The sequence below is a fragment of the Gobio gobio genome (genome assembly GCF_949357685.1).
Source record: "Gobio gobio genome assembly, chromosome: 5".
Lineage (NCBI taxonomy): Eukaryota > Metazoa > Chordata > Actinopteri > Cypriniformes > Gobionidae > Gobio > Gobio gobio.
In genome coordinates this window covers 44,013,123-44,038,595 of record NC_137101.1, presented here as the reverse complement: position 1 = coordinate 44,038,595, position 25,473 = coordinate 44,013,123, and the positions used below count along the sequence as shown (strand labels likewise).

General features: G+C 39.1%; 2 protein-coding genes across 2 annotated transcripts in view; both read left to right on the top strand.

Annotated features, from left to right (window-relative positions):
• Window positions 1-25,473, top strand: part of LOC307126529 (uncharacterized protein) — a 1,210,917-nt gene that overhangs the window by 848,287 nt on the left and 337,157 nt on the right. The window lies entirely within an intron of this gene.
• Window positions 1,655-19,142, top strand: LOC307126522 (uncharacterized protein). Its single transcript, XM_079817085.1, has 2 exons — window positions 1,655-1,799; window positions 16,822-19,142. Exons 1-2 carry the CDS (start codon window positions 1,715-1,717, stop codon window positions 18,477-18,479), a joined length of 1,743 nt encoding a protein of 580 aa, XP_079673211.1. The 5' UTR covers window positions 1,655-1,714; the 3' UTR covers window positions 18,480-19,142.

Here is a 25,473-nt window from a genome sequence, read left to right as displayed (position 1 = left end):
CGTGCGTGCGTGCGTGTGTGTGTGTGTCATGAGGGTGAGAGTAAATGATGAGAGGATGTTCATCTGCTGGTGAACTATCCCTTTAATGCTGATCTATGGCAGATTGAAGAAACAGCAGAACTAATTGATGACTCTGGGACTGGATGAACCGGAGAGACACTGGAGCGGATAAATCTCAGGGACAGGCTAGTGGCTGAACCGTCTGGATGATGGGACAATGAACACAACTACTGTGGCTGTAGATGTGAGTCTACATGGAAAAATAAGTAATAAAAAGTACTTCATTCAGACACAAAAATGAAGTGACTGCATTGTGTGATTGCTTTAATTTATATTTTTAAACAGTCAATGTGAACTGTATTATTAACTTACCATTGTGTTATTAAATGAATTTCAATAATACATTAAAATCAGATTTTTTATATATATATATATATATATATATATATATATATATATATATATATATATATATATATATATATATATATATATATATATATATATATATATATATATATATATATATATATATATATATATATATATATGTATTGTCTACGTACATTTCTATGCAGTTTTTTTGATTTTAGACGCAACAGTGTGTGAACTGGACTTTTATTTTGGTGTGGTGGTGTGACGTCATAAAGCGGCGACGCGCTCCTGCATCTGTTGTGATTCGGCTGAAGAAAGGTTTGTGTTTTAAAGGTTTGTGTTTTAAGTGTTTAACGTGTTCAAAGCGAAGCAGAATGAATGATGAATTGTTAAATGTAACAATGCACTTTTTTTTAATAGAGATGAATCCATGACAATACAATACTCTTAAACAAAAATATAACACTTACATTTAATTCATACTCAAAAGCTGACCAACAACTGATCAACTAACAATATATTAGACTCAATCCAATGTCTAAAAATAATAACGTTTTTCTTTGGTGTGATATACTATATATTTCACATAAAAAAGGAGTGAGAGAAGTTGTGCTTAAAAACCAAACACCGCGTCAAAAGGGCTTGCCTAAGAAAATTAGATAATCGAAGAGGTGTTTCGTTAATCAATATAATATATTAAAAAAATCATATCACCAAGTTGGTTAGGGAAAATATTCAACAGAGCAATTATTTTTAATTTAAAAAAAAAAGTCTCCAAACATTTGTTTTTAGATCAATTTGATTTGATTAATGATAAATGCAGTGACCAATTGATTAGATCTTTTTGTTTAAATCTCTTCTCCTCCATCTAAATTAGTTAAAATAGGTTAATATGTTTCCCTCATTTGAGTGGGAAAGTTTTGGGGGATTTCTCAGTATTGTGTAACAAATAAAACCAAATGTGTCATTTAAAATTGTTGACAGAATATATCCCCTGAAAGACACATTAGGCATGAGATGTCTCAATTTGTAAGTGATGCGCTTTCATTTTAAGTTATTTTTCGTCTTTTTTTTTTTTTCAATGTATACTTATAAAATGAGAATGTGTCAAGACCTTGCTGTTAAATTCTGTAATTTTGAAAGTTAAATAATAATAAAAAAATAAAAAACTCTCAGTCTCTCTGACTCTCTTAACAGTGACTGAACTAGAGCTGATTGAGACACACAGATTTAGTGTGGATTTATTTTTCTTTCTGTTAATTATTCTCATCTTAAACAGGACAAACACAGAAAAACTCCTGGTGAAGTGACTGAGATCAATTGACGCACAATTATAAAGATGGCGTTTATTAAAGAGGAGAGTGAAGAAATGAAGATTGAAGAAACATTCAGAGTGAAACAGGAAGAAACTGAGGAACAAACAGGTTGGTTTCATTCTCACAGCTAAGCTCAGTCATTTGCTCTTTGCTTGGGGTGCTGTTGGGTGGGCGGTGCCATCCCCAAACTGTTCCCACAAAGTTGGGAGCATGAAATTGTCCAAAATGTCTTGGTATGCTGAAGCATTAAGAGTTCCTTTCACTGGAACTAAGAGGCCAAACCTAACCCATGAAAAACAACCCCACACCACTACCCCCACCACCACCAAACTTTACACTTGGCACAATGCAGCCATAACTGTGTTTTAAACATTGGTGCTCAAATGTGGCGTGACATTCACAGATCACTTTAGCGTCTCAATCTGAACAAACGGCAGCACAAGCGTGCACATGAAACGATCACCTCCGCTTTACAGCACGAAAGAAATCATGAATGAACACAGGGCTTGACCATAGACTGTAAGGGCTCGACATTGATCTTTGTCCTGGACAAGTGACCGGTCAAGTATCTTAAAAGTAAATAAAATAACCAGAAATGCGAGAATGATTCTGATTTTATTACATTTCAGTGTAAACAGCGATTGATAAGGGATAGTGTATTTATAAACTTACAGAAGAAACACACTGGGGTAAAAAAATTTATAACTTATGATACTGTTAATAACACGAGTTGACTAAGGGAGCGATTTTGCTGAATATCATCACGATTGCAAATGTTACATTGAATTTTGTGGTTCAATAAACAAGTAGCCTAGTTAATATTATTTTAGATACAAACATTGACTTTTTTGTTCTATTTCACTGACGAAAATACTTCCAAAGGAAAGCAAAAGTGTTTTGGCAATGGTGTCAGCGCAGTGTTTTGTTACTGAATGATTCAGCGTTTTGAATGAATCGTTTGAATTAGGGCTGGGCGATATGGACAAAAAGTCATATCCCGGTATATTTAGGCTGAATATCGATATACGGTATATATCCCGATATTTTTTCCGCAAATGTTCAGTCAAAGTCAAAGCCAAATATGACGTCACAAGTAGTTTTATTGAAACCGGCCATTTCAGTGAAAAGTTGCAAAATCAAATGAATAAATAGTTAACAGGTTTCTTCACCTGGTTCATAATTAAATGCTCAGCTGTTCAAATAACAATAAAATGAAAAAAAAAAATACTGTATAACAATAGGACAGGAGTACCTTTTTTGAAATCAAAGCTCCATAAGGTGCACATTTAAATAAAAAAATATCTTAAAAATAGCCTATAAAATAAAATAGGCCAATCTTTTTCCGAAATAAATATATTTATATGAGAAAAGTACAATATCAAATTTTTTTAGTTTTACAACTATAAATGGCTTATTAAAATCCAATAAAAGATTTTATTCTCCTTTCTAACAAATCCACAGATGCAAATAACGAACATTACAAAAGAATATGACAAACCCTAGTAACTTAAGGGCCACATTACTGTTACAGACACGCTGTTTTCATCTCCCAGTCTTGAATGAAGTGAACTGTCACGCTCATGTAAGGCTCACACGTCCTGCTCGACCACATATCACTGGTCAACGCAAAATGGCTCACGTTAGCAAGCCGGTCAGCTCAGTGCTTCTCGTGCAAAGTAGTTGCGACTGGGAAGCTCATATCTCGGGTACATAGTTTTCACTAGCTTTTGGAATCCGACTTGTTCCACAGTTGCAACGGGGACCATATCTTTAGCAATGTGATAGGACACCGCTTTAGTTATAGTACACCACTTGACACTTTTCTTTTCATAAGGCACATTGCGGGAAAATGAAGTTTGCAGTGAGCTTTGTTTCGGGGCTGGAGCTTTTTCGGGTTGTCGACGGCTTGCGGCTGTGGCTTCTGCAGCGCGCAGTTTCAAAGACTCTTCGTACTGCAGTTTGTGCCACTGTTTTAGGTGATGAAAAAGATTTGTAGTGCTTCCACCCCTGGCTGTAACTTATAACGTGATGTTGTTGCTCATATGATACTTTGAATCCGAACCATCTCCAAATTACTGAGCTACTGCTTTTTCTTTTACTAACCAATTCCTCCGCGCGCTCCGCAGACGTAGTTGCTTCCTCCATGTTTGTTGAAGAGTGGCTCTGTGCCTGCCCCCTCCCCCCCTCGAAGAGGAGGGGCGGTGGCGGGGGGAGCAGTGCAAATTTGAACTATATCGATATATGCGATATGGTCTAATTCCATATCGCGTCTAAAAATATATCGATATATTTTTTTATATCGATATATCGCCCAGCCCTAGTTTGAATGAACGACTGAATGACTCACTCATTAAGACAGTCACCTGCTTCCACCTATTGCATTTTGTATTGCTGTGGGGAACAGTTGTTGTGGTATAGTTGGTAGGCTGGAGTGTTGTTGCCGCAATGCCGACGAAACGCTGTTATTTTCATCCGGATTGCAGGTCCACTTTGTTCAGCCATTCTAGGGACGGGGGTGCGTTGCAGTGCGTTTAACATACAACATGTTATATGCATGTGTGTATGAGACAGAGGGGAACACAGTCGCATTTGCAGCAGATATATGATGCCCATCATAAATCAAAGCATGAGACAGACAGGGGTCGGAGGAGAAGACCGGAAAATGTGACGTAATGGAAAATATTCGTCTGTATTTGCAATACACGAGCCGTGGTTCAGCTGCGCGAGACAAACGCTGGCAGTGTGAATCATGCACAACAGGCGTGCGCGGCTCCCGCTGCACATTTCACGGAGGAAAGCTTCCTCAATCTTTGCGAGTTCAATGAAGGATTCACACAACGGCTTGTCCTGAAAGCTGGATTTAAAAACAGAAGCTGTTTACGGGCCACAACCTGTAAGTATGATTTATTTTTCGTCAATGTGTTTTCCTGTAATAGTTCGTATTGTTAATTGTACGTTGTAGCAAGGAAGTACACAGATGACAACGCTGTTTGGCTCTGCAAACCAGTTTGTTAAATGCTCATTCATACTTAACGTTATCCGACGAACACCTAACGTTACAAACTTTTTTTTAAATCTCCACAGCGAACTTGGAATTAGTGTAAATTATTCTTTGATTAGAGCTTTTATGTATTGTTTATCTACGGGCATGCTAAACATGGTTCTGTGTTTTATTTGGCTTCTAGTAAAGCCAATGTTTAGTGTTTGTTTTTGGTTAATAGTTCTTGCGACAGATATTTGGCTATAATCGTTCTAAAAATACATAAGTGCCATTCAGTAGCGATCACTATAGATCCGCAGTCTTTACTCTTAAGGACTGAACAGGTTCTGCTCGATCATCTTCACTAAAATGTTCTGGGTCCGATTCGGGCTCAAATTGGTATGGTTTTATAGACGCCATTGTTTCTAATACTGACCAAAGCACAGTCTACCAGTAAAGGTAAGGGGCGTGACGTTTCTGACAAACGTGCACTAGGCGGTAAGCAGAGGTGTCAAAAGTATTCGCATTCATTACTCAGGTAGAAGTATAGATACTGGGGTTTAAAAAGACTTCTGTAGAAGTTGAAGTATCAACTCAAGCTTTTTACTCAAGTAAAAGTGTAAAAGTAACTGGTTTCAAAACTACTTAAAGTATAAAAGTAAAAGTAATGTAAGGGGAAAAATGCCATTAAAGGGGTAGTTCACCCAAAAATGAAAATTCTGTCATAATTTACTCAAGTTGTTCCAACCTGTATGAGTTTCTTTGTTCTGAAGATTGAAGAATTTTTGTAACCAAGCAGATTATATGCAACCATTGACTGCCATAGCATTTTCCCCCTACTATGGCAGTCAATGTTTGCTCTATCTGCTTGGTTACTAACATTCTTCAAAATATCTTCAGAACAAAAACTCTTGAGTAAATGATGACAGAATATTCATTTTTGGGTGAAGTATCCCTTTAAGGACAAAAGATTAGGCCGCGCCACAGTGCATACCCCACCTCCTCAAAAAAACATTTTTCTGAAGGCCATAATGACTATAATGTTATATTAAAAAGTTAATGTTGAACATTTTTAGATGCACTTGACTACGCGTTTCAGCCGCATATATTCCCATTGAAAATGAACGCATTTTAGGACAATGCAAATACATTAAAGAACCATATGTGTACTACTGAGCATTAACGTGTTTCATGGAGCGGAAGATTTGATGACTAGTTGCCTATAAATATTGTAAAGGTGCAAAAAGTCAAAATTCAGAGGCATGTTATCAATAACCATTTTTTGAATGTGTGATCAGTGTGGCCAGATTGGGTCAACAATTTCCAGCCCAAAAACCTCACCAAATGTACATTTATATAAAAAAAAAAATGGTTATTGATAACATGCCTGGTTATTGATAACAATTTTTCACCTCTTACAATACTTATAGGCAACTAGTCACTCGAAGAAAAAAACCCAAAACTTTAACTGCCAAAATAATGTGATATTATTTTATTGCCATACCAATCAATGTTGATAAGTAAGTTACTGGAAGATTCCAATTAGTTTGTCCCGTTTTCGTGCCCTTCTCAGCATTTATCGGTGATTCAAAGACAATGACTTCTCAGATCTGAGGGAAGCAAAATCTTCAAACTTTAATGAAGGCCAGTCTCAGATATAAGACAAAGAAAGAGGTGGAGAACAGACTTATCCAATGAAAATAATTACATCATATATATCTCATGTTATAGGAACGTGAGCCACGTGATAATGTATACAACACATCTGGTAATCATTATTTCCACCGTCCAAACACTAGGGCCCAAATGGTCCTTTCAATGCAAGGAATAGGGAAACTTGGGACTTTTCTCCATTTGAACAGATAGCGCCTTCATATATGAAAAACATATGTCTAGGGTATGTTTCACTTAGAGAGAGAGAGAGAGAGAGAGAGAAGACAAAGGAAAAAGGCCACACTTCTATTCATTCGAAGTGGAGTAAAATAATGAGGATAATGTGGTTGATTAACTAAAAGATTAATGCTGAGATGTATATAAAAACCTATCAATCCCTCCTCTGGCAATACAATTGCCACACCCAAATCTCAGCATTATCTGTCTTATACACAAAATACAAACATTTCCTTTACCTTCTTTTGAAATTAAGGACACTTAACAGTTCTATTCATCAAAGCATATTGAGAGGATACAAAGTTATTCATAGCACGATTAATCAAGGCTCTGATAAATGGAATAATACAACAGATAATAAATGCAAGGATTAATAGGATTATACCTATAGGAATTAAGGCAGATACAAGCATTTGTTGCCATTCTGTAAGGCATGCTAAGAAACCATCTTGCTTGTCATCAACCTCTCGTCTTTCCAATTCTTGAGCAATTCTAGTCATATTCTTTAAACCTTCTTCGATTAAATGACCATCTGCATCATTTTGAGGAATTTCTCCCATCCTCACTGTTCCAAATTGTCCTTCCATACACAACAGTGAGTCTGGAATAGTGGCAATTGTTGCCACTTTTGCTTGTACCTGAGGTGCGAGCATCAATCTAGCTGTTGCGCAACCCCATGCTATAGTTTTATTTGGAGCCATCATTCCAGTAACGCTAACAACAAGTGGACACTCCAATTCTTCCTCTGTCATTGGTGAGTTAACTTCTACACGTGGTCCAGAGGCACTATGTGGCATTTTTGTGCAAACATAACAGTCGTCAGTTTTTCCTGCATGTCTAGCTGTGTATTTCGCGAGACGCCACCACATGTTTTCGGCAAAAGCGTGGTGGGCGTTGTCATCATGATATACCCAAGTCTCATTGCCCGTGTTGACTGTAGCTTGTACACGAACAAATATATTTATTAGGACCACTAGATAAAATATAACTTTCATCATCATGGCTCAAGAGCTTTCACTGAGATGATTCTAGCTCTTTTGCGATTTCTTTCGTCGTCTCCTCTTAGAAGCTCTTGCTTCCCCTTCCGTCGGCTCTTTCCTTGGCTCAGTGGCTCCCACCTCCTCGACATCGACCAGGACGCTTCCTTGGGCTGGAGCTGCTTTCAGTCGACTTGCATGGATCCACTGCGGCTGGAAGTCAGTCAGAACACCTGTCCTCGTCACAGCTATCACCACGGCAGGCCCTAGATACCTTGGCTCTCCCAGTTTGGTGGGCTTCAGGCTCCTTATCAACACCTGTTGTCCTGGGACGAAAGGATGAGTTGGGTTTTCTGAAGGAAGAGGGAGAGAGAGAGAGACATCACCATTGATGCTATTCAAAGTTTTGACTAGGGAATCCACGTAATCCGTGACGATCACCTCCGTGTCACCTGTGGACAGATTGCCAGCGCGACCTTTGACCTATGGGGTCGGGAAAGGTCTACCCATAAGAATTTCAAAGGGGGACATCTTTGTTGTTGCTGATGGTGACATTCTAATTTCGGTCAATACGGCAGGCAGCAGGTCAACCCAATTTCTGCCTGTATCAATACACGCCTTATTAATTCGATCTTTGATAATCTTGTTCATGCATTCTACTTGTCCGCTTGAAGTTGGTGCATAGGGCATGTGTAGCTTCCAGGTAATATTAAGTTCTTTGGCTAATAATTGCGTAACTTTGGAAACAAACGGTGTCCCATAGTCACTGTCTATGACCGACGGTATACCAAAACGCGGTATAATTTCTTTAGCCAAAGCTTTCACTACCGTCTGTGCATTTTCTCTTCCACACGGAAAGGCTTCTGGCCACTTGGAGAACCTGTCAACAATCACAAGCAAATATTTATTATTTCCACAAGGAGGCATATGTGTAAAATCAATTTGCAAATGTTGGAATGGTAACTCAGGGTGTGGTAAAGCGTCATATGTAGTTGGCTTGTGTCTGTTGGTTTGAGCACACACCAAACAAGCATCTAATATCAACAGAGTATTTCTTCGAGCATTTGCTATGCAGTAAGATCGATTCAACATTTGTATCACTTTCTTTTTTGAGACATGTGATACTCCATGATAGTGTCGACATAGCATCACAATTGCAGATGCAGGGAGTGCAAGTCTACCCTGCTTGTCTCTCAATATTCCAGCTTGATCTGGTTTTACTTCATTGTCTGTCCAATGAGTTAAATCAGCTTGTGTAGGATTAGCTTGCAATATTTTTATGTCCAAATCATTAGTCAATGATGAATTCATCATAGGCACCTCTGTGCCTCCTTCGCTTACATGTGGACTTAATGTTACTTCTTTAGCAGCCCATTTCGCAATTTCATCTGTAAATCTGTTTCCTTTGGCTTCATCTGTTTGTCCTGCAGCATGTCCTGCTACTTTGATAACAGCGAGTTTTGATGGCTGTTGTGCTGCACGAATGAGCTCAGCTACAATGCTATGATGAGCGATTGGCTTTCCAGCTGAAGTCTTAAAATCTCTTTCTTCCCACAATTTAGCAAAATCATGGACTATGCCATATGCATATTTAGAATCAGTGTATATATTAACACACTGATCTTTTGCCAGTTGACAAGCTCTTGTCAATGCAATTAATTCTGCTACTTGTGCTGATTTGTATGGCAAAGAGTATGCTTCAATTACACGATCAGGTAATTCAACAATAGCATAGCCAGTTAAGTATGTATTGTCATTTGGTTTGAAGCAGGACCCGTCAATATTCCAATGTAGCCCCTCCTCCAGGACAGATGTAGAAACATCTGGCCTGCAGGATGTTGATGTCTCAATTCTGGCCAGGCACTCGTGGTCGTCACTCTCAAATTCACCTTGCGTCAGTAACCTGTGCAAATGTACAGTAGGACCATGAACAACAGAAGTGGGTTTCAAAATCAAATTAGCAGTAGCTAATAATATAGCCTCATAGCCCGAGCGTCGCTGGGCGGTCATATGTTGTGTAGAAATGTTACTCATAATAGCTCCTACCTGATGTGAAGTATGCACAATTAATTTGTGTGACAGTACAATTCGTTCAGCATCCTGTACCATGATCGCCGTGGCAGCCACCGCACGCAAACAAGCCGGGAGTCCCCTGGCAACTGGGTCGAGAGTTTTGGCGAGATAGGCAATCGGACGCAGGACACTTTTTGTTTTTTCCTGTGCGAGGATTGCAGCGGCCGTCTCGCCGCTCTGGTACACATAGAGATGGAACGCTTGTTTGTAGTTTGGGAATCCGAGTGCAGGAGGTCTCGTCAAGGAGGATTTCAAGTGTCTGAATGCTTGGTCCATTTCAGATGTCCATGTAATGTTCTCTGAGTCTCCGAGAGTAGCAGTTCGTATGATCTTGTCATGGAGGGAGCAGTTAGGCACCCATGCGCGGCAGTAATTAACGAGCCCTAGGAAGCTTTGCATTTGCTTCCGTGTCTTTGGGTGCTTGAAGGTTGCAATAGCTTTCACTCTGTCCGCAGACAGTTGCACCTGGCCCTTCGACAGTTCATGGCCGAGGTAATTGACCCTCCTCTGAACCCACTGCAGTTTCTCTCTAGATGCCTTGAAACCAGCTTCCGCTAAAATGTTGCAGACAATCTTGGAAGCAGCAGCACACATGTCTTTTGATGCCCCAGTAATGAGGATATCGTCCGCATATTGAATCAAACAGGTGTCTTGAGGAAGTTCAGCATCTTTTAGCGTTGAGTGCACCACAGCAGAGAAAACAGCCGGAGAATCACTGAACCCTTGAGGAAGCCGTGTCCACGTCAGCTGCGAACCCTCCAAGGTAAAGGCGAACAGTGGCTGCGTTCGGCGATCAACAGGAATGCTGAAGAAGGCACTGCAAAGATCCACAACAGTAAAAAATCAGTGCTCAGAAGGAATAGAATTAATTATAGTTTGCACATCAGGTACAATTGGAGCCAATTGTGTTACTAACTCATTAATTTTTCTCAAATCTTGAGTTAAACGCCAAGAACCATTTGCTTTCTTAATTGGATTAATTGGAGTATTATAAGGTGAATGAGTTCGGACCAAAATGCCTTGAGCCAATAATTTATCAATAACAGGAAGAATACCATCCACCTTGTCTTTGGAAAGGGGATACTGTTTTTGATACACAGGCTTGTGTGTTTTTAGCTTAGCAAAATAGGGCTGGACATCAATGAATCCTGCTTCCTCCTTATGTTCCGCCCACAGCTTAGGGTTGACTCCCTCAATTTCCTGTTTGAGCTCAGTTGCAGGCTGGTCTTCGAGGAGAGCACTTCCTGTATCAACAGTCAGAGATTAAGCTGCAGGAAACAGAAGTTGCAGAGAATCATTTTGAAAGTGGAGCTGAATACCTAATTTATGCATCAAATCTCTTCCCATGAGACAAAACGGGGAATCGGGTATTATTGCAAAAGCATGCATTTTAAACAATGATGGAACATCATAGAAGTAACCGGAAGACTTGGCGTCATTTCGCACTTCACAGCCGTACCAGTTATTCCCACAGAATTTACATGTTTTCCTGTAATCGGGCCTTCATAAGCGAGTGAAGAAAGCGATGAGATTGTCGCGCCTGTATCAAGGAGAAAGGCATAAGATTTATGGTCAACTTTTAACTCGAAAAAGGGCAAAACAGTTGATACATTTGGATAATGCAAGGAAATCTGTGAAAAGTTATCACAAGCTGATGTAACTGCACTATGATTTAGTCATTTATTTTTCCAAGAGGTAGGGTATGCTGGATTCAGTTTGTCAGTTTTAGCAGAAAAGGGCGCCATCGGTCTTTGTGTGAAGCCCCCAAGGCCCCTCCTCTGCCTTCCTGATTTCTGTAAGTCATAGACTTTTTTCCTACATTGTCGCTCAAAATGTCCAGGTTTGCCACAATAAAAACAGCATTTGTTTTCATCAGCTTGGTAAGTTTTCGGGTCACCTGCAGCGTTCATTTGAAGTATTGCAGGCTTCCCCCTGGAATTTTCAAATGCTCCAGCTGAAGAGAGCTCACGCAAGCGTCGCCCCAATTCATCAACAGAAATTGTGGTAATATTGCGCCTTCATATATGAAAAACATATGTCTAGGGTATGTTTCACTTAAAGAGAGAGAGAGAGAGCGAGAGAGAGAGAAGACAAAGGAAAAAGGCCACACTTCTATTCATTCGAAGTGGAGTAAAATAATGAGGATAATGTGGTTGATTAACTAAAAGATTAATGCTGAGATGTATATAAAAACCTATCAGTTACCATTTTATCTCCTTAAAGCATAACATTGATGATTAAAAAAAAAAAAAAATCCCAGTAAAACGGTTCAAATATGACTATATGTCCAGGTAGAAACTGTCAAAACGGCTATCCCTCAGAAAAACACAAGATTTTCAATGTCAACAGTAAGAAGCCAATTTACGTGCAAAAAGTGCCCAATATAGAGATTGGAAAAAGCAATGTAATAAACAGGCATTTCACACGTTAATGCACACACCACTGCCAAAATGCGTAATTCATTGATACTGTACAATAATCCGTCAACAAATAAATAACAACAATGCGCTTACCCTTGTGTTGCACTTTGCTTTGACAAAACTACAGTACGTCTTTTGTGAAGTACATGGCACATGCACTTAGTACAGTCAACACGGATTAATCGTTTATTTAAACCTCTTTCAGCAGCTGTCGGGGTTGCTAGTTGCAGATGTCCTGAGTGTGTATATGACGATGGACAGGAGTCGCGGTTATATTTAAAGAGTCTTCGAGTCACAGGTGTAATTCACGTTTGAGAGTTGAGTCACTCTCCTACTCTTTACTGTAGATACAACTTACTGTGTATTTATGCCACTGGCATAGCGATCACTGGAATATACAGCTAAAGTTATCGCGCTAAAAACCGGCTAAAGTCATGAATGAGGCTGAGCACGTCTGCCTGCAATCGCTGATTGGCTGAAAGTGCGTGCTCGTCGGCGAGAACCCGCCCTATCTGGCAGCATGGTGTGTGATTTGTGCAGGTGCAGGCGTGATTGATCGCCTACAACCCAATAGGGTGTCGGAATGGTTTGTGTTTATCCTTCTCATCCAACCACAATCATATTCACTCTGTCCGGATGGCGCGATTTATCTGGATAGTTTTTTTTTATTTTTTATGACAAGCCGGAATGAAAACATGCCGAAATGGAATAGGAGTAACAAGGCTATTTTTAAAATGTAAGGAGTAGAAAGTACAGATAATTGCTTGAAAATGTAAGGAGTAGAAGTAAAAAGTAGGCTGAAAAATAATTACTCCAGTAAAGTATAGATACTCAACATTTCTACTTAAGTAAGGTAACGAAGTATTTGTACTTCGTTACTTGACACCTCTGGCGGTAAGCGAATCACAACACACTGGGCCAGCTAACCAATCTGAGCCCATTGCGTATTTTTGAGGGACTGGCTTCATAGAACCCGGAAACCATCAGGCCGTTTTTACAAGGAGAGACAGAACAGTGTAGAATAAAGGTAAAATATATGAAAAATAATAAAAAAATTTAAAAAACGAAGCATCCATCCATACATGCTGTTACAAATTAACACGTCTTTCTCGACTTTTTACGCTTTACTGCTTTACAAACGCAAGACTAAATATTTGCACGCCATCAAAGCTGCATTGTCAGATTTGAGATGAACCGCGGTGCAAGTGCGTGTTGAACTGTTGGTGGAGAATGGGACAGTTCGAATTATTATATATATTTTTTTTATATATATATTTTTTTATATATAACCAATAACCATTACACCCCTAGTGTGTACCAGTACCAGATTGTAGAGGTTACTCTACAGGCTTCCTGTCCGCCTTGGCGCCTTCCGCCATATACCAGAGCACACCTTCAGGGGTCTAGTGGAGTTCATGCCTCGAAGGGTCAGGGCTGTTTTGGCAGATCATTTAAGTCCTGTAAATTCTGAGGTGGGTCCTCCATTGATCGGACTTGTTTGTTCTAGTGATGCTAATTTTGGTTAATTTTCCCGACTGACAACCACCGTTCATTATCCGAATATTAACCGTTAACTGATAAGGTTATAATATTGAATTGGCATTAAGTAAAAATACAATTGACGGTTGTCTGTGACCCATTTTTTTCACAGGTTTATTTTAACATGCAAACAGAAGCATACAGAACAGATCAGAACCTGGATTCACACATTATCAACTGTTTGTGCACCTGCAGTGTTTCTGACAACAGAATAAAACAGAATAAATTAAATAGCCCTACACTAAAAAAATTTCACTTAAATAATTAACAAATTAAGATGACAATTAAATTGCATTGAATCAGTTTGAAGCTGAAAAATTTCAGTTTTTTATAAACGTGAAGAGGTGTGAAAGATCATGAATAATGCTGGGTATCACACCTGAGAGAACAAAAAACCTGCATAATGACTGTATGAATTCAGGTATGTGACTGAGAGCAACATGACATTGTATTGTGACACTGAACCCAATTCAGTATTCAGTAAATATAATATTCATAATTACCAATTATTCAGTTATTTGTAAGTAAAATATTTGGGATTTAAAACAACATAATGCAATGCAATTATGGTTTTGAAGTATAGGGTGAATTCAGGCTGATTGGGACACTTTTTTCCCAGTCATTTTCAATGGCAAACATTTTCTGAATCATTTGATTTCGTAAACGATCAGATACACACACAATACTCAAATATAATTTTGAGCTTCATGTCATTTATGAGACATGCGTGCAATGCGTGATCGCCAGTGCTAAGGCTATTGTCTTCCATATTTGCTTCTTATTAATTAATATAGCAAATATATTAAAAACATTGATTAAAATTAAGATACAATTTATACAAAACGAAATTCACTTTAAAGAAAGGCTTTCTACAAAACATGACTCCAGAATCATTTCTGACAAACTTTGATATTAAATAATAAAAAAAACATTAGGCTATAATATTTAAACATCAATATGAAGCAAAATACGTTTGACTGGTACTATATTTATAGCATCTGAGCAGACATTTGCGAATAAAATCTTTATTGATGTGACTCTAGGCTCTTTTACAATAAATACATCATAAGCTGTCCAAAACAGGCCAAATAAATCTTGTCTAAACAGTCTTGCGTCTATGACATTTCATGTTGCAGCAGGATTCATAATTAAACAACGTTTAATATTCACAAATGCCAACAGAATAAACTTAGCCTACCACAATCAGTGTCTGAATCCATTGCTCTCAGAAATGAACAGCTTTTCATGAGGTTAATTATTCCAGGATTATTCCTCAACGCGTCTCAAAACGATGAGTTTGACGTGGGCGTCGACTCTGGATCTTATAGTATTTGAATCTCAATAGAACGTGCGCTCCGTGGGCGTGGTCGCATTAGCGGATAATGAGACGCTCATGAATGGCTGACATCTCTCTCTTTTCAAACAGATGACATAAACACAGTATATTTGTTTTCGATTTGATGTGCATTATTTAAAACCTGACATTTCAGCCTTTCTTTAGACATATGTCTCATGTTTGTGAGAAGTTTTCACTAAGCTAGAGGTCCTTTTCTGAAGACTATCTAAGCTAGAGGTCATTTTCTGAAGACTATCTGAATGAACATCTTTGACAGAGAGGCTGCAGATCGCGCATCATGTTTGTTTTCTTTATGTTGCAAAAAGCACAACATTGTTTTTATTGTGACTGTACACACATTTTTTTTTAACTTAACAGATTATAATGATGTATAACACTTGCCTGAATGATTAAAAAAACAACAGTTATTTGAGTCTCTTTGGCTCAAATAACTGCTCTCTTTGATAAGAAAAAAAGCGAGTCGATCGCAACTGCCGACTTGAAAGGGTTAAACTACGTGACGTGGGTTTAGTCTGGAGCACAGCCTGTTGACAGTAAGACCCGTAGCAGTAGGGATGGGTACCGAAACCTGGTATTAAATGAGCCCCAGTGCTAAATTATGAAAGACTGCAGTATAGATAAGCTCTGACACTTTCAGTTCTGCCATCAGTACTGGAGAAATCTCCCTTCGGATGAGACGTTAAACCGAGGTCCTGACTCTCTGTGGTCATTAAAAATCCCAGGATGTCCTTCGATATAGAGTAGGGGTGTAACCCTGGCATCCTGGCCAGATTTACCCATTGGCCCATGTCCATCATTGTCTCCTAATCATCCCCATATACGATTGGCTTCATCACTCTGTCTCCTCTCCACCAATCAGCTGGTGTGTGGTGGGCGTTCTGGTGCAATATGGCTGCCGTCACATCATCTAGGTGGTGCTGCACATTGGTGGTGGTGAAGGAGATTCCCCCTTCTATGTAAAGCGCTTTTAGTGCCTAGAAAAGCACTATATAAATGGAACAAATTATTATTATTAATATTATTATTAAAATACATTTTTTTTTTACACATTTTCTTTAACCATCCAGTAAACAAACAAAAAACAACAATTTAAAAATAAATAAATAATAAATTTTAAACCATTTAACTGATAGTATTAATCGGTCAAAATTAGATTGAGATCTGGGGAACTTGGAGGCCAAGTCAACACCTCAAACTCGTTGTTGTGCTCCTCAAACCGTTCCTGAACCATTTCTACTTTGAGACAGGCGCATTATCCTGCTGAAAGAGCCACAGCCAACAGGGAATACCGTTTCCATGAAAGGGTGTACATGGTCTGCAACAATGCTTAGGTAGGTGGTATATGTCAAAGTAACATCCACATGGATGGCAGGACCCAAGGTTTCCCAGCAGAACATCCACGTGATGTATAAGAAAACATGATTCATCAGACCAGGCCATCTTCTTCCATTGCTCCGTGGTGCAGTTCTGATGCGCACGTGCCCACTGTTGGCGCTTTCGGTGGTGGACAGGGGTCAGCATGGGCACCCTGACTGGTCTGCGGCAACTGGGCTCAGGAGACTCTAGTGTGTCTTTAGCTGGATTCTTTATTGAGAAGATGCTGTGTGGCGCTGCAGTCATCAAAGTATGATGTACTCCAATCAGAGCTAATTTATTTTTCAATCTTCATTTATGGGTAAAAAGAAGGTGCTCTTCAGGTATTTCAAAGGATGATATTATGGATAGGATATCAATGTCCCCCCATAAACTTCTGGGCCCCCCCCAGTGTGATGCCCGTGGGAATAGGATCTAGTTGTATGTTGGTTTTGATGCTTTACATGTCTAAATGTTTTGTTGTCTGTTGCTTTGTGCCATTACACTGGTGTTAATTTGCATTTGTCTCTTTTCGCCTTAGACCTGATGGTTCCAGAAAAGGAGGAGAGTGAAGAACTGGGTGAAGTGGAAGAGAAAGATCAATATAAGAAGTTCATAACAGGAGAAAAAACTGTTAGTTACTCACATACTGAAAAGACACGAAAAGGGGGTGAAAAGAAGGGAACTACAAGTAATTTCACCTGCCAACATTGTGGAAATGGATTCACTCTAAAAAGAAGCCTTAACAGGCACATGAGAATTCACAATGGAGAGAAGCCCAATGCCTGCCAACAGTGTGGAAAGTGTTTCTCTCCAGGAGTAAGCCTTAAAAGACACATGAGACTTCACACTGGAGAGAAGCCTTACACCTGCCCTCAGTGTGGAAAGAGTTTTGCTCAAAAAATAAGCCTTAACAGACACATGAGACTTCACTCTGGGGAGCAACTCCACACATGCCCTCAGTGTGGAAAGAGTTTCACTCTAAAACAACACTTTGAAGACCACATAAGAGTTCACACTGGAGAGAAGCCTTTCACCTGCCAACAGTGTGGAAAAAGTTTCAACGGAAAAGGAAGCCTTAACAGGCACATGAGAGTTCACACTGGAGAGAAGCCTTGTACCTGCCAACAGTGTGGAAAAAGTTTCTCTCCAGGAGTAAGCCTTAAAAGACACATGAGAGTTCACACTGGAGAGAAGCCTTACACCTGCCCTCAGTGTGGAAGGAGTTTCAGTAGTAAAGGAAACTTTAAAGTCCACACAAGAATTCACACTGGAGAGTGTCCTTTCATCTGCCAACAGTGTGGAAACAGATTTGCTCTAAAAGGAAGCCTTAAAAAGCACATGAGAACGCACACTGGAGAGAAGCCTTACACATGCCCTCAGTGTGGAAATACTTTTGCTGACAAAGGAAGCCTTAACAGGCACGTGAGAATTCACACTGGAGAGAAGCCTTACACATGTACTCAGTGTGGAAAGACTTTAGCTGACAAAGGAAGCCTTAAAAGGCACATGAGTATTCACACTGGAGAGAAACCTTACACATGTACTCGGTGTGGAAAGAGTTTCACTCAAAAAGGAAGCTTTAAAGTCCACATGAGTATTCACGCTGGAGAGAAGCCTTTCACCTGCCAACATTGTGGAAGAAGTTTCAACCTAAAAGGAAACCTTAATTGCCACATGAGAATTCACACCGGAGAGAAGCTTTACACCTGCCAACAGTGTGGAATGAGTTTCACTCAAAAAGGAAGCTTTAACAGACACATTGGAATTCATACTTTAGAGAAGCCGTACACTTGTCAACAGTGTGGAAAGAGTTTTGATCAACATAAAACCTTAAAAGTCCACATGAGACTTCACACTGGAGAGAAACCCTGCACATGCCCTCAGTGTGGAAAGAGTTTCGCTCAAAAAATAAACCTTAACAGACACATGAGAATTCACACTGGGGAGCAACTCTACACATGCCCTCAGTGTGGGAAGAGTTTCATTCTAAAACAACACTTTGTAGACCACATAAGAGTTCACACTGGAGAGAAGCCGTTCACCTGCCAACAATGTGGAAAAAGTTTCAACCGAAAAGGAAGCCTCATCCGGCACATGAGAGTTCACACTGGAGAGAAGCCGTTTTCATGTGGTCACTGTGGGAAAAGTTTTAGGTATAAAAAAGCCCTGGAGTACCACATGAGTATTCATGTATGAGAAAACTGGTTTTATGTCATCAGTGTGGAATTCATTTCACAGACAGGAAACACCTGATGTTTATGGTATAACGTGCTGATTATTGTTATGGTATTAAATCACCTTAAATTAATAAATTCCCTATGAATGTCCAGTGACTCGAGAGCAGTAAAGAAGCCAGAGTCAAGAATTAGATTCAATGTATTGATTAGTAAAATGAAGTTCGAAAGAAGTTTCACCAACAAAGGGAATTATCATCAGACTGGAAACTAGTGAAGATCGCAAAACGAAAAAATGTGATAAATGTTTGCCTTTTTGGATATTACTTAACGATTTAAAACACAAGCATTGATGTTTTACTACAGTTTTACGATAAAAGTGATACATTTATAATAATTAATTCATTTGTGTCTGGATTGCACAGTAATCATACAGAAATAATGTGGATGTTACCGCTGTTTCACAAAAGAGGGAGGACACTTATTCAGTCATGTCTGTTTCTGTTTATTTTTAGTCACTGAACAGCACAAAACTGTGGGGCTTTAGTCTGAAAGTATGCACATTTAAAAAACAATTCTCATATTTTTACATCACATTTCCCCAGGAAGAATAATATAATTTTTCCACCATCCAATGAACTTTGAGCGCTCGCTCCAGTCCCAATATAGAGTTATCCTTTCAGCCAGAGAATAAAAAAAATAAATAAAAAAATGCATATCAGGCAATCCGCTTTGAGACAATCGGGTGTATTGTCAGATAAAATATGTAACCAAATAAACACATGATTGCCATATATAATTTGTCTGATTTCTACAGTGGTGGAATGTAACAAAGTACAAATACTACCTCCTCCCAAGAAAACACCATTGGAAGATCTCCTTGAAGGGACATTGAGTATTTTTGTGATTTTCGTGAGAAAATCGTATCGTGAAATTAGTATCGTGAATCTGAATCGTTACATTCCTATTAAACATACTTTCCAACATTTCATATTTGTATTCCAAAAAATATTTAAAACAATCTCATAACATAATTTAATTAAGTTGTAATTTGTCAGTGTAAATTATTTAATTTGATTGGTAACAGCCCTATATTGTCTTATTCTAATTTAATGTATTGATAAAATACATTACTAAAGTAAATATATCTCTGGGTATTTGTATTTTTACTTAAGTACTGCGATTCAGTAGTTCCTCCACCACTGGATTTCTACACAGTGCCTTTACCGTTTGCTTTGCTAACGGTTAGCGTGCGTAGCCTTATGCATCACATATAAAATACTTTACCGTCTTCTATGGTGATCAGAATCCACATAGGATCACAAACAAGTTATTTCAAACACTCGCTGCTAGCCTAGCGGTGTGACGAGACACGAGACTGGGTTCACGAGACGAGATTTTTGCAAAGTATCCTTAAAAAATCCTCAGTGAAAAAATTAATGACTGGTATATAGTCTTAGGTGCATTTTGAAATGTTTTCACTAATCATCTTAATGAATGTCATTTCAGTTCTACTCTCTGAGTATGAATTATCAAATGCATTGAAAGAACAATATACAAGCACTGGAAAAGGTTTTGCCACAATCTCAACTGACTGGCTCTTCAGTCGCCTTTGGCTTGCTCAGTTGGGGATACTACATTTTTCAACTAAATATCCAAATAAATCTAATTATTAAACTAAATTAACCATATAAACTAAATTACTGATCTAATTGCTAATCTAATGCCCACATTGTCACTGTATGATAATTGAAATGAGCTAGATGACATCACCGTTTTCTCCGGAGCGGCTGTACGGCCGAATCAAATTCTGTTGCACTATTTTCCTGTTTAACACTGTAAAGCTGCTTTGAAACAATCTGCATTGTTAAAAGCGCTATATAAATAGACTTGACTTGACTTGACTTCAGACCTTATTGTACATGAATTGAAAGTACAACCACAATCAAAGTACTCAAAGTGCAAACAGAGCCCAGACCAGAGCTAAGAGGTGGTTACAGCTTCACAGCCTACCATGTGATGGGCTTGATTTTGGGAGACAGACATTTTGCCTAATTTGAGCACATCAGGAGCTTGCGTTTTACTTTTGCTTTTGAATTTGTGATCACACATACTCTCTGTATAGGGAGCAGCGGTGCCGAGAGTGCATTCCTCAAGATAAGACATTTATCAGACTCTTAGGCTCTGTTGTGCAACGAATCCTCCACCATGGTCTTGTCAGTCATCTCACCTTACTCTCGTCACTTGATCAGTGAACCGTGATTCCTGCTGCACTGTGTGTGACTCAGAGCATTTGAGCAAAGCGGAGTGACTCTCAGCTCAATATTCCGCTCTATCCCAAGCGCGCTCCACTCAATCGTTCATGGCCCAAGCTCACGCTCCACTCCAGTCATAATCTGCTCACGCTCACCGGTAAAACTCAAATTTGCTCAAATCCCACTCCATCATGAAATTTCTCTGTACTGTACTATACTTGTTGTAGCCATTACAAATGTATTTAGTTTCATATTCATGTTAATATTATATTATTTTTTTATTTAATCTGTTGATTATGAAAAGAACAGCATGAGTAAGAAAAGGAAACATCATAAGATGTGCAATATGTCAGAAAACAAAGTGGTCAAAATAATTTCTGACCCACTTCAAATTTTGTTTTGTATAAAGCCTTTCTTTAAAGTGAAATTCATTTGGTATAAATAGTTTCTTAATTTTAATCAATGTTTCATCAACCAATTGCCTGGATTTAATAAATGAGAAGCAAATATAGCAGACAATATAATCTTGTGTAGTATAACTCAGTGTGTAGGCTACTTGTCTCACAGACATGATAAATATGTCTATAGAAAGCTTGAAATGTCTATTAAATGAAACAATTCAAAACGAAAAAAAAAAAAGCTACTCTGGTTATGTAATCTGTATGAAATGTGCATTTCTTTCAGAGAGTATAATGGGGATAAAAGAGAAGGCTGTCTATGAAGTAAATATATCTAATTAGTGGAATATTAAAGGTCCCATGGCATGGATTTTTTTATTTTATAATGTATTCTGAGGTGTACTTATATTGTTAGTATGATTTTTACATCATAAAATGTCATAATTTAGAAATAAAAGGCATTTTTTCTATACTGATGTTTGCCCTGTGGCTGAATGCCCTGTTTCAAGGGGCGTGTCTGCTGTGAGACTTCAGTAAAAATGCCCACTGTTGTGATTGGCTGACATCTTTGCATTTGAAATGAGCGGAGGCGGCGTGGTTTAACGAGGTCTACGAGGCACGTCAGAAAGACGGATGTCACTTCTCATCAGTTCTCTCAGCACGTCTCAGTTCAGTGAACTGTTGTAGTTACTAGCATATACTTCAGGTTATTAGTTTATTTCTAGTCGGATGGACTGTCACTCATGTCAGAAAGTTAGTAACTTTAGTAAATTATGGATCAGCGCTGACTGGAGATGCGAACCGTTTAGAACGATTCAGTCCGATTTGGTGAACTGGTTCGACCAGTTCACTAAAAAGAAACGGTTCACTAAAAAGAACCGGTTCAAAAGAACGATTCGTTCGCGAACCGGACATCAATGGACCAGAGACGGAGCGATTGCTAATAAAGTTATATATTGTAACTACTGAGTTTTGAGAGTGCTGTCAGCGTGAGTTTACTTTGTTTGTATCTGAGAGTTCTGAATAAACACGAGTCCCAGTCACACCGAGCCCGTCTTCGTCCTTATTACCAACTTTGTAACACATGTAATGTACCATTACAGCTGTCGAGATGAACGAGTTACGAGTAAGTGTTGATTATAGCATTATTTTTAGATATTTTCCTATCATATGAAAAGCGTCAGTGACGCGCATTGAGTACACAGCGCAAACAAAGACACAACAGCGCAGTAATCGAATGTAATCCAGTTTATTGTGGTGGGGATAGCTGGCTAGCCTAGCGCGGAGACCCTCACGCTTACCCCCCTTCTGCTTAATCTTGCGCCGCGTTTGGTGTCTCCGCTGTGGGCCAGATGCAGAGAGAGAAGCCGCAGCACAAATAATAAAGTTCTGTGTGAACTTGAAAATTAGCTACACATCAGAAATCACTGATCACAGATCAGAAGGAACTGAAAAAAGACTGAGAAGCACATCCAAACACTGAGAAACTGCCAGCATTCACTCGTTCACAAGCCATGATCTCTCGAGGACAAACAAATATGGCGCTCGCATGGGCGTGCCAAATTCTCTGGGGGCGTAGGAAAGGGAGGTAACCGCTCCTGTCATGTCGTCATAACAGGAAAATTCAAGATCAGCTCGTCTGGGCTGTCATTTTCTCAAAGGCAGAGAAAGACAACCAGAACTCAGTTTAAACAAAATATAGTGACGCCTATATAGCTGTGGTGTGTGAGCTGATAAGCGATTGAGAAGCTTTGGCTGCACTTTTCAGGACTCGTGAGTAGGGATGAAACGATTACCGGTTTCACAATAAACCACAATAAAATTTAGTGACGGTTAGTAATATTGTTTAAAATGTATTTATCATTAAAACTCGCGGTAAATCTTGTCCAGTCAGCGTCAGTCTGGTGCAGCGCAGCTGTCTTTGAATGAGAAGAAATGGCAGAAGGCAGTGACAGCACTCGGGGAAATGTTCAGACTTCTAAAAGGTCCAAATCTGAGGTGTGGTCATATTTTGGCTTTTACAAAAGTCCTGAGGGAAACTTAATCGAAGATGGTCACCCTGTCTGCAGAACATGCCAGAAGAAAGTCGCTGTAATGGGGGAAACACTTTAAATCTGCGAACGCAAGGCAAGTGGACTTTGACCTCAATACCAAAACTACGTCTGGGAAATAATAACGTGAAGCGAACGAACAAATTCAGACAAAACTAGGGCGACATTTAAGGGATAATAATCAGGGCTTGACATTAACAACCGCCATTTGCGGGTGTAAGTTAACTTTATTTCGGCTGCACACGACACTAGCCACTTTGGCGGTTGAACTTATTATAGTCTTCTCAAAAGCCATCTGTTGTAACCGCTTTGAGCATTATAACCACTCACACGTGTTTATGAATGCAATGTCTCATAATCAGAGGCGTTCAGATTAGCCGGAGTTTTGTTCAGAGCGCGCGCCGCTCTCACTCGCTGAAATCTGCACTTAAAACATGTACGCAGGAGATTCATTCATCATCCAGTGGTTGACTGTTTCTGTTCTATTTCAGCAGCGAAAATAGTTTCAAACAAACACAGCAGAACCACAGCGCATCTGATATGACCGTCTCTAAAGTTACATACAACATTGGTAACGTTATACACGTTTCAAACTTCAATAGCCTTTGAAGGGAATGACAGTCATAAAACTGACTGTAAAGTGTTCATCTAGGTGTCAGGTATGATGCACACATTTTGATATTTAATAAAATAAACTGTCAAATCATATGGAAATATGGATTTGCATTATTTCACTAGGAGACTGTTTGGGCTCTTACACAAAATATGCTATATTTAAATGCATCATTGCTGAACACTGATGAGAATATTGCTTGAGAATATATTTACAGAGATAATATTAGAGATTATATTTACACCAAATTATTATTATTTATGCGTTGCTATTGACGACGGCCATTATAAGGAAGGATATACCACAGAATCTAGCTAAAAAAAGTGCATAGAGCTGCTTGATTTATTTGTGTTTGTTTATTTTCAAATATAAAACTTGTTGAAATGTTTTAAGTGTGTGCATCTGTTCTTTTTGAACACTTTCATCTCATTTGAACAAAACCGTGATAATATTGATAACCGTGATAATTTGGGTCACTATAATCGTGATGTGAAATTTCCATACAGTTTCATCCCTACTCATGAGCAATCGGAGTAGAGAGCAATCAGACACTCTCTTACAGCTGGTGCGCCCTTGGATTGGGCTGATTGCCCTGATTGACAGGTCTTCATTTACTGTGCGCCATAGAATAGGACAGCATGCTGAAAAACCACTGACATTTTTTGTTGATAAAAAGGCTACATTGGTTCCAAATGGCACAAGTCTTGATTGCTTTGAGATATTGTAACAGACAGGCCTACGTTTTTTTCCCCATACAGTTTACTTCCTCGCCGCTAGGGGTGCTATAGCACCTGAATGTGCTCTTTAGGTAAGGCTGTGTGTCCACTAAAGCATTTTTAGCCAGCTGAAAACGCTAGGTGCTCTGCTGAAAACGCTAGGTGCTCTGCTGGAAACGCCTTGCTGTGGGCGCTCGAGAGCATTTTGGCAGCGCAGCATTTTTTTCAGTTGAGACTCTGTGATGGGCGCTGCGTTTTGCTCAAAGTTGAACATTCTTCAGCTCTCAGCGACCAGTAAAAAAAACGCTGAACGCTTGGCACTTGAGAGTGAAAAACTCGCTCAGCGCCTCGTTATGCTCGTGCCGTTCTAAAAACGCAACGCTCCCATTGAAAACAATTGAATATACCAGCCAACCGCGTGAAAAAAAAATGCTTTGGTTTGGTGGACACACGGCCTAAAGGTGGTTTAGAAGAGGAAGTTAGCAAAACAGCAGCAGTAGAAAGCATGGCTCAGCTGCATTTGTGCTATGTCCTGGTTGGGAAATGTTCCGTTTCTAGCTCAACTTAAAGTAAGGATTTATTTACTACCTGTTATTTAAAAGTATGCCTTGCTGAAAAGCCAATTCATAGGTTCATGCAATGATGTCACTATGCATTTCTCTTATGCTTTTTTTATGCATTTCTCAGTGTCCTGTTATATCAAGGAAACATTCAAATAAAGTAATCTGTGTCAATGCATATTGAAACAATCAAATCAAGTTATTTGCGTGAGTGCATTTGCTGATTATTGCCTTTCATTCACTTAAGTTAATGGTGTTTGTGTTCACAGTTAATTCATTTATCCTTCACGTTGGATTCGACTGAAAATTGCACAACTACAGTACACATTACAGGCACTGATCAACAAACGCGGATATGTTACATGTCTAAAGGAGCCTATATAGAAAGAATAAACCAGTCTTATAAACTTATACATTTAGCTT

Bases quoted from the DNA above. Each gene is read 5' to 3' on its own strand.
- LOC307126522 (XM_079817085.1), top strand. From the start codon at position 1,715: ATGGCGTTTATTAAAGAGGAGAGTGAAGAAATGAAGATTGAAGAAACA. The intron at 1,800-16,821 runs GTTGGTTTCATT...TTTTCGCCTTAG, and splicing joins AGAAACTGAGGAACAAACAG to ACCTGATGGTTCCAGAAAAG.